Source organism: Rhyacophila brunnea, unplaced genomic scaffold (assembly GCF_057557595.1).
Source record: "Rhyacophila brunnea isolate RB1 unplaced genomic scaffold, BYU_Rbru_1.0 scaffold_7, whole genome shotgun sequence".
Taxonomy (NCBI): domain Eukaryota; kingdom Metazoa; phylum Arthropoda; class Insecta; order Trichoptera; family Rhyacophilidae; genus Rhyacophila; species Rhyacophila brunnea.
In genome coordinates this window covers 37,633,427-37,651,155 of record NW_028233339.1, presented here as the reverse complement: position 1 = coordinate 37,651,155, position 17,729 = coordinate 37,633,427, and the positions used below count along the sequence as shown (strand labels likewise).

The following is a 17,729-nucleotide window of genomic DNA, read 5'->3' as shown; positions in this document are numbered from 1 at the left end:
AGTCAATAGTAAACATTTCACTTATTTATTTGTTTAACATATTTTTTCTACAACTTTCTCGTTAAAAAAACTTCATTAAAACACATCGAGAAGGTTGATTTAAGATCCAGTGAAATAACAATAATAATAATATGCTCTTTTGAAAATGATAATTGTAAGAATAATGATTGAATTATAATAAGTATTTATAAATAAAAATTGTACATACATACCCTATCCTGATTTGTTACATAATATCTTTTTTAGCGTCTGCCGAAAACTTGGATAAGTTTCAAAACAACATTCTATAATCTGATATCCACGAATGCCATAATTTATTATGATATGAACACTAAAGGTGTAACCTTCCAAGTTAGATGAGTAATGCTTTTAAAGGTTGAATTCTTGCCAAAAATTCTATGCCGACATGACATATTTAGTTCCTGCCAAATAAAGATATTATTACTTAGGTATATTTCATCGGGTTACGTACATTTGTGAATGTCAGAAATATGTCAAAGCAAAAGAGTATTCGTATTTTCAAAGACGTTATCAATGTGGCATCAAGTGAAGGGGTTAGTCGGAACAATATGAAATTGACATAATATGTATATTTACTACCATTTAATGTTCAATAACAAGGAATAGGAAAATGAATCATATTATACAACAGTATTTTTTGTTTACTTAATACCTATATTGTAAAAACAGGATAGAGGGTTGCTGACCGCCCGCGACTTATGCGGCTATTCCCGGTATTCTAAAACATCACGGAAAATTGTGACATAAATGATATAAAGTGCAATTTCATCATCACCATCATCATCCGAAGCAGATCCACTACTGGATGAAGACCTCCACTAACTCCTTCCACTTTTCTCGGTTCGTAGTTCTCCGCTACCACGTACATCACCGTACTTAATGAGTTCGTCATTCCGGCGGGTTTAGGACGTCTCTGTGGTCATTTAGCTCTCTCGATAGCACTATATAACAGCACTTGTCAAGCCATCGCCATTTCATCTGGATTGCGAACTTTTTTTGCCTCTTTATCCATTAGTTTCTTTCTGATCTTCCCGCGAAGTAGGTACTTAACATACCCCATCCCATGCCACGTTGCGCTACTAGTCATTTGTGGATTTCTCTTATATCAGGGGTTCATTTTTTAAGATGCATATGTACATGAGCACTAGTAGCACACATCGGTTGATTAGTTTATTGTTAAAACACAGTGGGAGGTCACCATTTAAGATAACTGTCAGGCGCCCAAGTGTTCAGTTTGCCATCGTTTAATATACTTACATACAATTATTTTTCAATAATAATCCACGCAATTAATTCGTTGGGCTTCCCCGCGCATAGCACAAGTAAAACAATCATGCATGTGCACGTGCATGGATTTACTGATAGCAATAGCTTGTAAATTAAACTGACGCAACAATAACTGCTCACATACAAAAACACTGGTTGTCGAGCCAATCCAATTTTTCAAGTATTAGCGAAACAAGTTTATTGTTGCAGGAATGTTTTGTCACACAAGTAACAACTATCGCATGACAATTCAGAATCCGCTGTACCTTTTGTTTGATCCATGGATCCAGTGTCACAACTACTTGCACCTACGACAATAAGTGTTTATATTTGCATTTTATAATTATTATCACGACAATACTGCCAGAAATAAATCAACGCATGTGTAAACGGTGCACATAAAATTAATCATTAAAAAGGTACTAAACGGATACAACCTATTTTTAAAGAACAATATTATTCTGTAAACATGTTTCCAACACGTTGAGCAAGTGGCTAACATCCATTTCTTTCACTAAAAATACTGTCAAGAAACCTCTTCGTAGGTCGGCCAAAATCGACAACGATTAGCTGAATCAATGAAATATAATGAAATCGTCCACTTTATACTGACGAGATATGTATGTAATATCAAATATGAACATTTATTTGTATTACAATAAATTCATTGATCTGACAGGAAAATTCATTTCACTTGTTTCGAATGTTCTATATTTAAAATATTTTATTTTTATTTTTGTCGGTTGTTTTCGTCAAAATCGAATACCTTCTCCCATGTAGCATGCTACCCTGATTACATTATGATGTTTTGTCATAAATAATGTTGTCTTTCATTCCTTTCTGCAGAAGTTTAATTTAAAAAAAATATTTCATTGTGTTTTCGTCGACAGAGGGTTACAAAAATGTTTCACAACGGCGTTAGGTGAGCTCTGATAGAGACCGGCTGGTAGTTGACAACGGCAACGCATATAACAAAATAATTTGGCTGACAACACTGAGAGTTATCTTCTTCAGTGTTTCGTAGAAAATTATTTTAGGACCCGGCGACGCATGACTTTACAGCAGACAACGCGGGAAAGCAAGGGGCAGGTAAATATGAAACAACTAAAGTAACTCGGCGATTGAAAACGTATTCATATTTTGTTGAAGTTATACTTCTTTAGGCGCGTTTGGAAAATCAGATCAGAGTGTATTTTTGGCGTGTGACATGTAACACATAATTTATTTTTTCACACGGAAAAAAACGAACTCGATTGGACTCGAACCACCGATTGTTCGGTTATCAGCCGAACGCACTACCTTTACACCACAGTATGATACTCCGATCGTGACGATTATACAGTATAATATTATAGTTTAGAATTGTTCCGTTGCCTAGGCAGCGAATTTATTATTGTCAGCCATTTGCAATTCCTTACGTTAACAAACGATTAAACGTCAGTTAGTCATATAAGTTAAAGTGTATAGAAATAAACCAACGGCGTTCCAATAAGCGGTCCTTTTTCTTGGGTGTGTAATTTAACAAGATAATTAAGAGCTAGTCAAAGAATCTAGTTTATCACAAGTTTTGTTTTTGTTTTGTATTCAATGGGCAATAAACGGGCGACGAATATACGTTGTATTGTATCGAAAAACTAATGAAGTAGGTAGGTAGGAGAGTCCTTTATCCAGTAATAGCTACATCCCAGCTGATAATGATATATTTGTTTGTTTACATGCGATACTTGTTTACGGTTCAAATTTCAAATTCAAAGTTATTTTACATTGTTATACCCCCCCGCAAGCTGAGCTTATATTCTTATCAAATGTTAATAAGCAGTACAATAAATGCCTAGCAATGCGTTTGATAACGATTTGATGTATCGCTTATTGTTTCAAACTTCCTTCCAACGATATTGTTGTCTGAGAATGTATGTAATAATGTTTGTTTTATAATTTACTTAAATCAAAATAGCTTTACAATTCCTTATTCAGTTTAAATCAAAATCCAAATCGACTGCGTTCACAGTATTAAACCATACTGTAACAAGTTGTCTAAAATGCAATCTGCTTTATATATTATATTAATTAGCTTCAAATAAAATCAGTTTTAAATATAAAAGGTGTTTATATGAAAATGATCCCACGGTTCCATAACAACATAATATAATGAACATGATAAATTACAAATTCAACGCGTTCACAACATATCATAAAAAAACAAAGAAAAAAAAGTATCTTATTAATGTAATATGAATAAAAATGTACATGGAAAAACATCGAGTAACCTTATTTTAAAACAACGGCACATTTAGATACATTAAAACACAAAAGAATAGCGCGCGCTGTTTCGGGTCCGGACCGAAAAAGTGTGCGAACAAATACAGAATTCTTCAGGACCCATGACTGAGGATCGTGTTCCGAATGATTTGGTTATCAAACAGCCTTCTAAAAGGGTTGGCCATACTCCAAGCAAAGACTGTAAGTGGAAGACTCTTGACACTCATTAATTAATTGGTTATCTTATGTACATACCTACTGCAAATAGGTACACAATTCCAATCTTAAGTGAATCATACCTTATCAGTCTTATCACGTTATCAGTTAACCTTCGATTCTCGCCGGCAGGAACCAGTCAAAACTCTTTTGTTCATATCACAATATCGACTCTCACTAGAACGAAGTTATTAAGATTATTTAGATCTTTATCATAAATTCTTATCAGTAGCAGACATGCGCAGCTGACCAAACCAGCGTCACTTTTATTTTGGAATTGGACACAGGCGACACAGCCCCGGCAACTGATAACACTATAAAGTGTATGTATTCTACCTTCTTACCCCCATTTCAGACGGGACACCGGTGTCGGACTCGTATATAATAAGGAGGGAATGGGACGACTGGCCTCCGGACAATTGGACGCCGCACTGTCGTAGACACGTGTAGACGGGGTATTTTAATCAGTTTCTATCTACTACTTAGTAGTTTGAATTCATTTTACTCTTAACTCAATGTATTCTTTATCGCGGATTGAGAATTACCATGCCTAAGGCTTTATATAAAATAAAATAAACTCTTTTTTCGTTGGAACTTAAACATATGCACGATTAAAGCATTGTTTACGTCTGCATATTTACATTCTCACTAAATATTAAATCATAATATAATCATTGAAATATAAATAATAATATTGAATATACCTAACCTAACGTCTATTTAAATAATCACATATCATTTTAAATCACTCTTCACTCAAATATTGATTTTTTTTAATGTTACACGTGTGGGTTGGATCTTGTTTGCAGAAATACGTCCAAATACGAGGGTGGGTCAATAATTCCTTAGAAAAAAGCATTAAAACAGTTTTTATTTTTGTATTTTTTTTTTATTTCTAAACATAATCTCCTTGGAGCTCAATACACTTGGTTAGACGTTTCTCAATTTTTTTTAAACCGTCAGAAAAATAAGTTTTCGGAAGGTCCTCAAAATAAGCATTTGTCCGATCGATGACTTCTTCATTTGAAAAAAAAACGTTGTCCACTTAGCCATTTTTTTAAGTTTGGGAAAAGGAAAAAGTCACTGAGGGCTAAATCTGGCGAATACGGTGGGTAGTCGATCAATTCGAACTTCAATTCTTCAATTTTAGCCATTGATCATAAACATGTGTGAACACGGGCATTGTCCTGATGAAAGAGGATTTTTTTCCTGTTTAAATGAGGCCGTTTTTCTTCAATTTTGTTTTTTAGCTGGTCCAATAAAGATGCATAATAATCCCCTGTTATTGTTTTTCCTTTTTCCAAAAAGTCAACGAAAATAATTCCACGTGCATCCCAAAATACAGTAGCCAAACCTTACCAGCTGATTTTACGGTTTTCGCCTTCTTTGGACATGGTTTGCCTTTCGCAATCCACTGCTTTGACTGTTCTTTCGTCTCGGGAGTATAGTGGTGTATCCATGTTTCATCTACAGTCACAAAGCGACGAAAAAATTCATCCGGATTGCGTTGCATGAGCGACAACAGGGCTTTAGAGGCCACCACCCTATTGCGTTTATTGTCGACTGTGAGCAAACGCGGCACCCATCTTGCAGAAATTTTTTTCATGCCAAATTTGTCATGTAAAATAGAAATGACGCTACCTTTTGAGATCCCTGTAACCTCAATTATCTCACTCAACTTTAATCTTCGGTCACTTAACACCATATCGTGGATTTTATTGATCATTTATGGTGTAGTCACCTCTACAGGACGTCCTGAGCGTGGTTCATCCTTTGTTGATGTACGACCACGTTTAAATTCATTTAACCAGTTATAAATAGTTGCAAGTGAAGGAGCAGATATGCCGTGAACTAAATCCAACTCATTTTTTATTTCCTTTGCTGTTAACCCTTTTATATTAAAATGTTTAATAACAGCTCTAAACTCAATTTTCTCCATTTTTGTAAACAAGCAAATTTTTTTTTTAAATGTACGAGAAACACACAACAACCCGACCAATCTGATTGAAACTTCGCAGCATACTGAATCGGTAGTGCCGCTGCATGAAAACAAACCGCTTACAGTACTAGTCGCGCCACCTGTCGGCTTTTCTAAGGACTTATTGACCCACCCTCGTATAATATATACTTACATTTATTTTTCTATTCAGCTGATTTATACTTTCCAAATTATTAATCCATAAATTTATGAACGGACAAGTTAACCTGGCATCACTCTACACAGACATTGTAATATATTACACCTATTATGACTGCCGATGCTTTTAAGTATGTGAGAAAGTCCTTATGCACAATCGACTTTAGCTGTCGACATCGCTACAAATATTCTGACAGTTAAATATCAAAGGAGTTTACTTGCTGCTTGGACAAATTGAGGATTTTAATTACTAAATTTTCTTCATCGTTAACTAACTAAACTAAATCAGTTTACTGAGCTATATATACCAATGGTTACGATTACAGGCTGACAATTAAACGGATAGACGTTTAATAAATGGACTTTAAATTTAAATATTGTACTTATTGCAAACTCTACACAAATCGATAGCTGAATACAGCGGCTAGTCTCGCATCCTCTCCCATCGAACTAAAAATTCAGATGTACAATACGCGGATCCAACAAATACTGACCTACGGGTCGGAGTGTTGGACTCTCACCAAGGCCGATGAGCGTGCGTGGAATGGACCCATACTAGATGGAGAAGAATGGCGTATTCGGCACAACCTAGAATTTTACCACCTCTTCCTAGAAGAATGTATATTCGCATTAGTTGAACTAGCAGGCTCCGATGGGCGAGCCATGTAACAAAAATTGACAGTGCCCAATAGCCAAGGGGAATCAAGGTCGGTTGGCAAGCCCAGACTCTGGTGGTTGAACAATGGCAACGGAGATGCTAGAGCGGACTGGGTAGACACCTGGAGGACACCAGGATAGATGGAGGAAGTTCTTGGAAGAGCCTAGGACCCACCCTGGGTTGTTTAACTACTTACGATGATGATAGGAGGTGGGTACATGTTTCAATGGGTACATGCAAGTGGCGAAGAACGGAGGTAGGCTGTTAAGATCTGACATAAATAGTGCATACTAAACTTTGTCAGTCATATTATAATATCATATTTAAACAGACTGTTAAAAACTAACCAACACTATCTGCAATTTGTAGTAATAGGTCAATGAAATTAAAAACATGTAGGTATGACTGACAAAGTTTACACTATATAAAGTGAGATCTTAACACCCAAACTCAACCCATCGCCACTAGTGCATTCATGTGTTAATCCAATTAATACACATTGGACAAATGTAATTTGGAAAAGAAAGGAAAGTAGAAAATTGTTGTGTTATGTATGTTTCTCAGGATGTCTAAAATTATAATATACAGTACCTACTTAAGTATATTTCAATATATTCTTATTCAAGGCTTCATGAGCTTACTTACTCTTATCTAAATCCAGTATTGGTTAACCATTTTGTTTTCCATGGCCCATGACTGTTACCTTGGTTTACAATTTAGTTACCATTTTGCTTTCATAGTAGGTACGTATTGTTTACTTTGTTTTAGTCATTCTTAAGGAAATCATATTACAATAGTTTATAATTATTGTCGTTAACGTCACTAGTAGTAAATTCCTGTAATTAATTTGATTTGAGAAATTTAATAATTAATTACTCTAAATATCAACGGAAATAAAGGTCTGGTTAATTATAAAATTACTTGGTAACGTCATTAATTCGTCATGAGAAATTTAATCTACATTTCATGACAATTTCTCAATCACATGTTTTGATATCAGTATAAAACGCCCACATTATTTATGTACAGTGTACAGTCGCAATTTTTTGTTAAGGAAAATATTATTCTGACATAACAAAACATGCTTTTACTTGTTAGTACAATTATTATTATTTCCTAATATTTAAAAATAAACGTATTTTTTAAGTAACATTTTACAGCAGCTATATTTTATTATTTAGTTCTTTATATAGGTACTTCGATTGTTTGGACCATTTGCGCACAAGTCCCATGCAAATAACTACTTTATAGTGTCCATTTACATTTATCCCGGGAACCTCCTACACTAGTAAGTGTCAATCTAACAGTACGGACCCGGACATTAAAGCATACGAATTCTTTAGATTAATGAAATATTACAACTTCCTGTCCTGGAGATCATGGCCTGAATGATTTAAATATCGAACTGTCTTTTTAACGGGTCGGCATTCTACGACACACAAGGCGTGTGTCAATGGAAGACCCACAGCACTCGTGAATTCGTGCAATCATCTGGGGCATCGGGCATCCAATGTTTGCTTTGGTATTGCGATCCGGCATGTCGAAAAGACGAAACAACGCGCGCGACAAAACGGTCACTAAAAATCCTAATAACTTGTAGGCATTTTGTTTATCGATTGACTGAAATTGCGGAGTGTCAAGTATGGGGAATGGACCCGGAAAATGCGGGGATCCACGGTTGAAGCGACGAGAAAGGGAATGGGACGACTGGCCTCCGGACAATTGGACGCCGCACTGTCGTAGACACGTGTAGACGAGGTATTTTAATCAGTTACTATCTACTACTTAGTAGTTTTAATTGATTTTACTCTTAACATAATGTATTCTTTATCGCGGATTGAGAATTACCATGCTTAAGGCTTTATATAAAATAAAAAACTCTTTTTTTCGTTGGAACTTAAACATATGCACGATTAAATCATTGTTTACGTCTGCATATTTACATTCTTACTGACTATTAAATCATAATATAATCATTGAAGTATAAATAATAATATTGAATATCGAATTCCGTGGCGTCCAGTTGTCCGGTGCCAAATCGTCCTAGACCCACGAGAAACTATAGACAGTACGCAGATAAAATACGGAAGTCACTATTACCTGCTGGACTTTGTTGACGCCGCCACTTCTTCCGCTTTAAAAATTCAATAATAAATTATTAAATACTTATGGATATTCTTTTCGAAGTGGACCCCTCCATACGATTGTTATGTGTGCGCGCCTGGTTAAGGAACGTAACTGTATGAAAGTGAAGATTAGAAAATGTTATTAAAGTTGTGATTATATTGAGATGCACGTCGCGTACTGTCACGCCGTCATCACGAAAAATTTAGTCTATGTTCAACAGTTTCTACGTGTGCGTACGCTAAAATTACTTGCGATATTACATCTATATATAATTTTTTGAACAGAACCCAACCTGCAGACCATAGAAGAAGAAAAACACGCGATTTTGACGTCGCAGAAGATTGGTTTGTCGAATATCCGTTTTTGTCGAAATCGACCTCTTAAAGAAAGAATGATTTTTCGTATCTAAATGGACCAGAACCATCATTTTCGTTAAATTACTTTGTAATGAATACAGCATTCATATGCTGTAAAAACATCAATTTAAATACCTCTATGTATTTAAATATAGTTTAATGAAATTTGTTTTTCGTCTCCTGAACATTTGACATTAATTTAGTATATTCGACAAACCAATCCTACAGCGACGATTAGTCGAAAATGTGTAGGCATGTAGAAAATGATAAAAAACGTTAGTAAACTTCGTTTAAAGGTTCAAAAGGATGGGAGCATCAGTCTGATACGATTTTAAATACAAAAAAACGACATTACACACTTTTTCCTGAAGCGGTAGCTTACTGTGACGTCACGTGATAGTACGCGACGTGCATCATAATATATATGGCGCTTAAGGTTTATGATTAACCTTTTGTGCTATGAGTAGTGTTTACTAAGGTTAAGCTCCATCGTCATTGAACATAATATGACTGAGACGAACAATCAGAAAAAAATCTAATATCAAACGTATATACAGTCCAAAAAAACGTTAAAATATGCCCTGATTTTGTTTATGCCACTATGTTGCTATGAACCAAGAACATAAATCACAACAAAGTATTCCTCTAGGCGGGTATAGTATCCAAACGACGGACTCTTTCTTTCTAAGTAATGGCGTAATTTTAATGAATTTACTCTCCGATGCAATGGACGTATAAATATGTCTAGTACTTAATGCTTTGCTACCCTTGTAAATACAAACGCTATAATAATAAAGACACCCTCAAAATTAATATTAATATATCCCTACATAAAAAAACATGTGCAGAAGCTTAATCACTAGGAGTTATTATAATTGCCATGGCATAAAAGATAAAATTAAAAGGATTACATAAAAATACCCGAGCGTTGAAACGGCTTTCTGTTCAGAGGGGAGGTCGTTAGACTTGTGTGTCTTCAAGTGGAATAAGCAGTAAGCACCATTAGTGCTTTAAAAGTAAAGATTTGTTATCTGACATAACTACAAATATCCCATAAACAGCTGAGCCTGATGGGTAAAAAATGTCACGCGTTTAAAAAAAGCGCTCAGATGTTTCTGAGAATGAATAAACAACATTTGCCAAGTTTACGATGGCCTATCGGAAAAGTAAACGCACTTCACAAGATTTTACTTCCGTATCACAAGACGCTTAACTGGGACTATGATATAGTACTTAATACTTAGATTAAACGATTAACGAATAAAAATACTAATCGAGAAATTAGTAAGTATAATATTGTGTTTTATGAATTCGATAATTTTTTTGATTTAAAATCGAGAATTCTAAAAAGTACTTCGCGCTGTCTTCTATTCAGTTGTTAAAAAAGAGACACATAGGTACAATAAATATCTCGGTGTTGCATTAGTTTTTTTAATAATATGAGTAAGTACTTATATTATAAAATTTATTAATTAAAGAGTTTTTGAAGTTATACTTCTTTTGGCGCATTTGGGAAATCAGATCAGAGTGTATTTTTGGCGTGTGAAATGTAACACATAATTTATTTTTTCACACGAAAAAAACGTACTTGATTGGATTCGAACCAACGATTGTTCGGTTATCAGCCGAGCGTACTACCTTTACGCCACAGTATGATACTGCAATCGTGACGATTATACAGTATAATATTATAGTTTAGAATTGTTCCGTTGCCTAGGCAGCGAATTTATTATTGTCGGCCAATTGCAATTCCTTACGTAAACAAACCATTAAACGTCGGAGTGACAGTTGGTACTTTAAAAATAAAAACAACGAGAAGCCATCACATAATTTAGTAATATAAGTTAAAGTGTACAGAAATAACCAACGGCGTTCCAATAAGTGGTCTTTTTTCTTGAGTGTGTAATTTAACAAGATAATTAAGAGCTAGTTAAGGGCGGACGTGCTCAGCGTGGGTCAAAATGGAGCTTTTTTCTATTTTCAAAGCATGATCCTGGACATACCTTAAACGTTGTAGATAATCTATTTGTATAATTTTGAAGCCTTATTATCCTTTATATTTATTTTAAACATTTGATGACTGCATAAAGTATTTTTATTACATAAAATAGTATTATTTTAAACCTCTCGCTCTAATGTTTTAGAATATAGTCATATTGCGGTACATAACTGTGCAGTGGTGTTAAGATTTTTTACATTTATTAATTTTTAAACGCATTTATAAAACCATCAGTATAATTTATATCGGCATTATTATGGTGAAATATTTACGATAAAAAATTATATTGATAATCTCTGTGATCCCAAATTTGACAAGAATTAAGCATTTTATTATTCAAAAAATGGGTAAGATTAACACATTTGAAGAAAATTCTAAAGATACTAATTATAAGCTATGTCTTTGACCATTCAAGTGTGATAAACATCCTACGAATAATGATTGCTTTATAATAATTATTGACCTAAGAATAAGGTAGTTAGTTTTTTTTTGAAATACGCCATTTCTTTTGGCATTCCCCAGTGGTCCAACAGACTGGGCCATATAGCTCATTGCAAAACGTAGTGGTAGAATTAATTGTTTGTTTATTAATATTATGTTTTCGCTTTTTAAATTAAAAAATATACTGACGTACCATATCACTTTATAATTCTGACAGGTAGTGATACAAACCAGTTTGATAAAATACATTATATTGTGTTTAGTCGACATAGTAGGAAGCGATTTTGAATACCAACAAGCTGTTATTATGTTACTCAAACATATTAATTTTAAGTCGCGACCTATAGATTAAGAATCTATGAAGTAACAAGATTTTATTTTATTGACTGGTGAACGATCAGGTTATACTATATTTTCGTTATTATGTATTTTCAGCTTGCAATCACAAATAATAAAATAATTATTAAGCTCTGTCCAATACAATTATAATACATCAATCAATCATAATATCTTAATTAATATCGACTATAACAGCCTCAAAATTTTCAAACTCTAAATTATTATTGTATAAGGTACTATATTGACAATATAAAACAAATAACCAAACAATGATTAATTTGGAGCTGCTTCTAATCAATCACTCGTTTTATGGCAGAGATTACGTTTGGTACCTACAGTTAAACTTTTACTTAAAATATGAGTCGAAAATATAATAAATTTACAAAATATATAACATTGTGAAAATTATGTTAATGTAAATACACCTAGTAGGTAAGAAGATAGATAAGGTAATTTGGGAAACCGTGTCAGTCAACTACACACGTGCATAAATCCAGTGGGGTAACGCCTTATCATATCCGAGTCCTTATCAGTCACATTATCACGTCTTATCAGTGACAAGCGACAAAATTGTTATTATTTGAAAGATGATGATAATTTTGAATTAAGAAGTATTTTGTTTAAGATAGGTAATTACTAGTTATAAACAACAGCAATAAGTACGAAACTCTCTCTCTCTCTCTCTCTCTCTGTATGCATATAATATTATATCTTCAGACGCACACACACGCACTCATGCACACTAACTCAAATACACAAGTGCAAGGACACATACATACACTATGTATACAAACCGGTGGCGTGCGGTGATTTTTGCTTGTCGGTATGCTGTTACTATTCTCTACGTATTATAATCTGTATTTTTTAAGAGTGTCAGATTTATTATAACTATTCTAAAAATAATAATGTAATATTGATATCAATATTATAGAACATAAGAATACGTAAGTAAGAGTCAAATATACCATGTAATTGTACGGTAAATACCTTCATAAATGTTATCGATTATTTCTGTGGATGGTCCACAGCCACAGCATCTCTAGACCGCACCGCACGCTACTGAATTATAAATACATACAAACGGTGTGCCGTAATAGGTACGATAACAACCCTCTTTACGGGGATTGGTTGTATGTTATTAGTTTAACACTTTGGCTCGATGTCCTGGATCCAAATACCTGGGAACTCAGAAATAATGGGTACTAAAATACATAACGGGTAAGGCGATAGCAGGTAACCGACTCGAGTAAGGAAGAATCCGAGTTAAACTTACACACGTGTCAAGAATACGTTTCAGGTCGAATACTGAAAACTGCTCTCGGTTTATGCATTTACGCTCATTTAATGTTGGTATATTACACACACTATTGCACGTGCATAATGCATGCGTCATTTTCGTAGGACACTCACGTTCAAAACCGTGCATCAATATGCGACGTATTGAATATAGCCTAACGGTAATCTATTTATTATCTGTTCTGTGCCAAATAACCATCATAAAATAATGACTTTATATATAACAGTATAGAGACGTACCTACCTTTACTATCTTAGGGGATGATGAGGTGTGTAAAGATAAAGTCGTTGTTGCTTGGATGTTATGAGGAGGGAGTTTATTTATAGTTACAAGAATAAATAAATACAATGATAAAGATGACAGGGTGGTGTTATAATCGCGGGTACGGATGTACTAATGAGATTAACTATGTTATTGAATTTACTGGCGATTTACCGAGAGACTGGACTCGAGATGAGGTAGTGCGCCGAGTAACGGACTCGATGTAAGAGAGGATTTATGGATTGTCATAGTCTATGGGATTGTCCTTGGTATTTATACAAATGCAGTTCGTACATTACAAGAGACATTGTTGCAATTAATAAATCATAATAAACCCTATTGATCAAGAATTTAGATTCTTTGTTGTTTTTGACAGCAAAACACACATATTAAAGTGTGTCACCCTTGTAATGCTGAGTGGTATGATTGCTACATATGTAGCGCCTAGTTTCAAAAGCCCCTAAAACGATTTTAGGTAGTTCTGAGAAAAATGAGAAAAACAATTTTAGGTAGTTTTGAGAAATATGAGAAAAAATCATATCTATTAAATCTGTATGTATTTATTATTTAATTCGTTACATTCTAAAGAGTATTTTGGCTTTCCATTTAAGCGGTATTTGAAAAGTATACCCAACCATTTGAGCGGGTTTTGAAATTTACCCTAATTTTTGATCATACGTATTGACGAATTTTTGCGTTTTTTTAAAGTTCATTCTTTGGCCATCATATAGGTCACAAAAATATCCATATCTAATTACATATCTAACTCAAAAATTTTCAAAAACCGTTTTAGGGGCTTTTGAAACTAGGCGCTTCATATCTACTCCACGGCAGAGGCAGTTTTTTTTAGATGACTGATAAAATACCAAATGCTAATCTAGCGATGTCAATCTCTGTCAAGAGAAATCGGTCTATAATAATATAATGTACCTACTTAGTAGAAATCCAAACGGTTAAGTATGTAGGTATGTACTTAATATTTACTTATTATTATATAACAAAAAATTATACTGATCAATTGGTCGTTATTTGATACATTATAAATAAGATTCTGGCTTGCGATAAAACAAAAATTCCAACATCTCATTTTTCCATACGTCATCAAACCTTCTATGGCTGTTATAATAGAAATGTGTACGCTGTACACAACAGAGTATCACTTACAGTTTTACATGCTTGGTTAACATTATGCACGCAAGATTTTTACATTAATCTGTATCCCAGAGGTACAAGTGTCGTAGTTGCAGAAACTAATGTTTTCCACCAAAGATGAAAAACGAATACCTCCTGCCATTATAATTCTTTCGTTTATTTGTAACTGTAAATGAATAGATACTTATATCTGTTAATAATACCACATTTAAATTATATGACTGAAAATAAATATCTTTATCCGAAAATAGTTGCAGAAACAAACATTTTCAATAGTGGTGTAGTAATAGCTGTTTCGCTAATTTAATGGACATTTTTTTGGTTAGGTAGGTAATACCCAAAAAAAATTTGAATTAAATGATTTTGACTCTCCCACATTCAAACCACAGTAAAACAAGTCAAGAATAATTGTCTCTCAAACTCAAGAATAAAATAGTAAAAATATTTACCTACTTAAAAAGTCACACATGTTGTAATAAGAATAGCACACATACATACAAGACTAATGAAAAGGATGAAAAAACTTTAAAAAATCATTTAAAAAATGTCCACTTCAAAAGTGCCGTTTCATTTTGACGTAGCAGAAAAACAAGTAAGGTGTCAAACGAATCGTCTTGACGAGTCCTATCCGTATATATGTATATACCATAGAGGTATTAAATAAAAAGAGGGGCAAGGAATCGGCTCTCTCATACAACTTAATGAAGCAGGCCAATAATAGCCGACAACTTACGAGAAATAGAGACTCGATAAAAAAAAATTCAGGGCATCACGGAGGATTTACTTTGGTCATTATAGCGTACCCATATAATATAATGTTAACGTGGAAATTTTGCCGCAACTTGATTACCAGCGCGCCTCACCATACTTTTTCACCATACTAGCCTGCTTCGCCATACTTACATATAACTTGCCACCCCTATATATATACATTATGTATAATGCAGTACGTATGTGGAAAATACGGTTGTGCTTCTGCGTGAATTTTATGTCAATGTGAACTAAAACACAATCACAATCAAATAAAACATGTCCTACAAGAAAGAGCGTCTCCAAGTAATGTAAAAAGGTGCGACTGACTACTAACTGCGGAACGTTTTACAGACAGACAAAGAAAAAGGGGGACGCTCACGCTAACAGCGACATTGCATCATCAAACGCATGGAGTCAGACGCTACAGCTACAAATTTAATGAAAAATAATACATCAGTTGTAATAACTTAGGTATAACAGACGTAGTTCTGCGATAAACCTCAACGGCAGTGACACCGAGCACCACCGCGATTTGGTAATAACCAGGTAGGTACCACAATATTGATGTCAGTGTAAAGGTGTTAGAGTAGTTGTTTTCAGGGTCCACATTTGTAATAATTTGACACTGCTCCTTCATCCAGCTTATTTGTAAATAACTATTACCAATATTTTCAGTCAGTTATGTGAGATAATCTCGAAGGACAATAATTGATTTATTTTATGATAAAATATTAATTTCATTCATATTCTGCCAGTACATTAATTTCCTGAAAATAGAAAAAATCATTTTCAAAGCAACATATGGATTTGTTATAGTTCAAATCGAACTATTTTTTTTTGTTCAAAATATTATGTTTTAAGTTTTTCTTCTGGTTGATAAATATTAGCCTACTTCTTATAATGTAACCACTGTTTCTTCTTGAGATTATAGTAACTGAAGTAACGCCAAATAGGTACAGACAGAGCCATGTGGTCGGAAACAAAACTACTGGCGTCCAATTTAAAGTGACACGGTTGCATTTTGTAAATGATTGTTTTATTGATCGACGCCCACATAAATGGGTACCCTTTGAAAGTTTTCAAAGAACGCGAGCCAAGTGGGACATGCAGCCAAAATGGCATTCAAACCGAGCGACGATAAGTAATATGAATATGTCAGTCAGTCAGTGTGTCATTTAATTAGTATTCTAATTTTCATACAGGTTATAATATGCTTGTTTGAGATGATTTAATGATCGGCTATATGCTACGAATGCCTTATTAAGATAAGTTAAACCTAGCTTACCTATTCTTTAAACCAACCTGATTCTGGCGTCCTGGAAGACAACCAAATACTATATTATATAATGTTTAGGTTTACGGTGAAGCAACGTGATGCTTGTATGAGCTGGGTAGATTTGACTAGCGATCGGAATTCTTAGCCGAGTCGCACATCTAAATTAGTCTCGACTGCAACACGTGGAATATGTCGATGTGATTTTTTTGGTGTTTACAAAATACATGTAATTTCGTCGCAGGCAAAAAAATCCCCGACATGGGGAACAGGTACAATACACCGGTACATGTACAGGAGCTGCTTTTTCATACATTCACTCTGTCCCGGTATGGCATCGCCTATGCGCACGCAAAAAGTTGCAACAAGACGTGATGACTTCAACATTCTTAGAGGTCGCCCATATATGACATCACGTCAATGGTTTGTGACGAAAGGTATAGGCCATGGCCCTCACAAAGGGGGGGGGGGGCTGACAGGGCTCTAGCCTAAGAGCCCGGGCTCAGGAGGGGCCCGGCGTGGTGGGTCAACCAGATAAGTGAGAGAAACACACATCACAATTTGACCTTCATAGTAAAAAAAGTCGCCTGCGGAACTAATTTACTTCAAATATTAATGTTGATTATGCTTTTAAAGCATGTAGTTATGAGATGCAATGTTTAATGTGTGACGATTCAATAATTCAAATGGATGTATTAAAAAATATTAAAAATCGCTAAATATATAATAATAAACACTTTTAATTTTACCTCGAACACCATGTGGACAAAGTTACTGTAGAGCGCCATAATGCCTTTAAGCTTAGTGATAGGTAGGGAGGCCTACCAAAGATCCTGACCTGGGGGCCCGCTTCAAGGTGTGGGGGGCATGGTATAACTATGGGCCATAGGGGGTTGCAGAAAACGTCACTCATTTAAATTCAAATTCTACCAAGTACTCGGTAGATAGTATTAATAATATTATAAACAGAAATATTATCAAATATAAAAAATCCTTTACCTTTTGGGCTTCCAACGACGCTTGAAAACGCCTAGCATGACGAAAACCAGGGCATATGCAGGTTACAATCAATGTGTCAACAGGAACTTGTAACAGTATAGCAGGATAAAGGACGTTAACACTTAAAACCACAATATTGACACTAAATACACTATCGAAAATGTTCACACGATAG

General features: G+C 34.5%; 1 protein-coding gene across 2 annotated transcripts in view; it reads right to left on the bottom strand.

Annotated features, from left to right (window-relative positions):
• Positions 1–17,727, bottom strand: part of LOC147064824 (uncharacterized) — an 873,679-nt gene extending 855,952 nt beyond the window's left edge. For both annotated transcript variants that reach the window (XM_085957379.1, XM_085957380.1), the window contains exon 1: positions 17,555–17,727. In XM_085957379.1, the coding sequence (XP_085813505.1) occupies positions 17,555–17,592 (38 nt within the window). In that variant the 5' untranslated portion in view covers positions 17,593–17,727. The remainder of the gene's footprint in view (positions 1–17,554) is intronic.
• Positions 17,728–17,729: the final 2 nt, after the last annotated feature.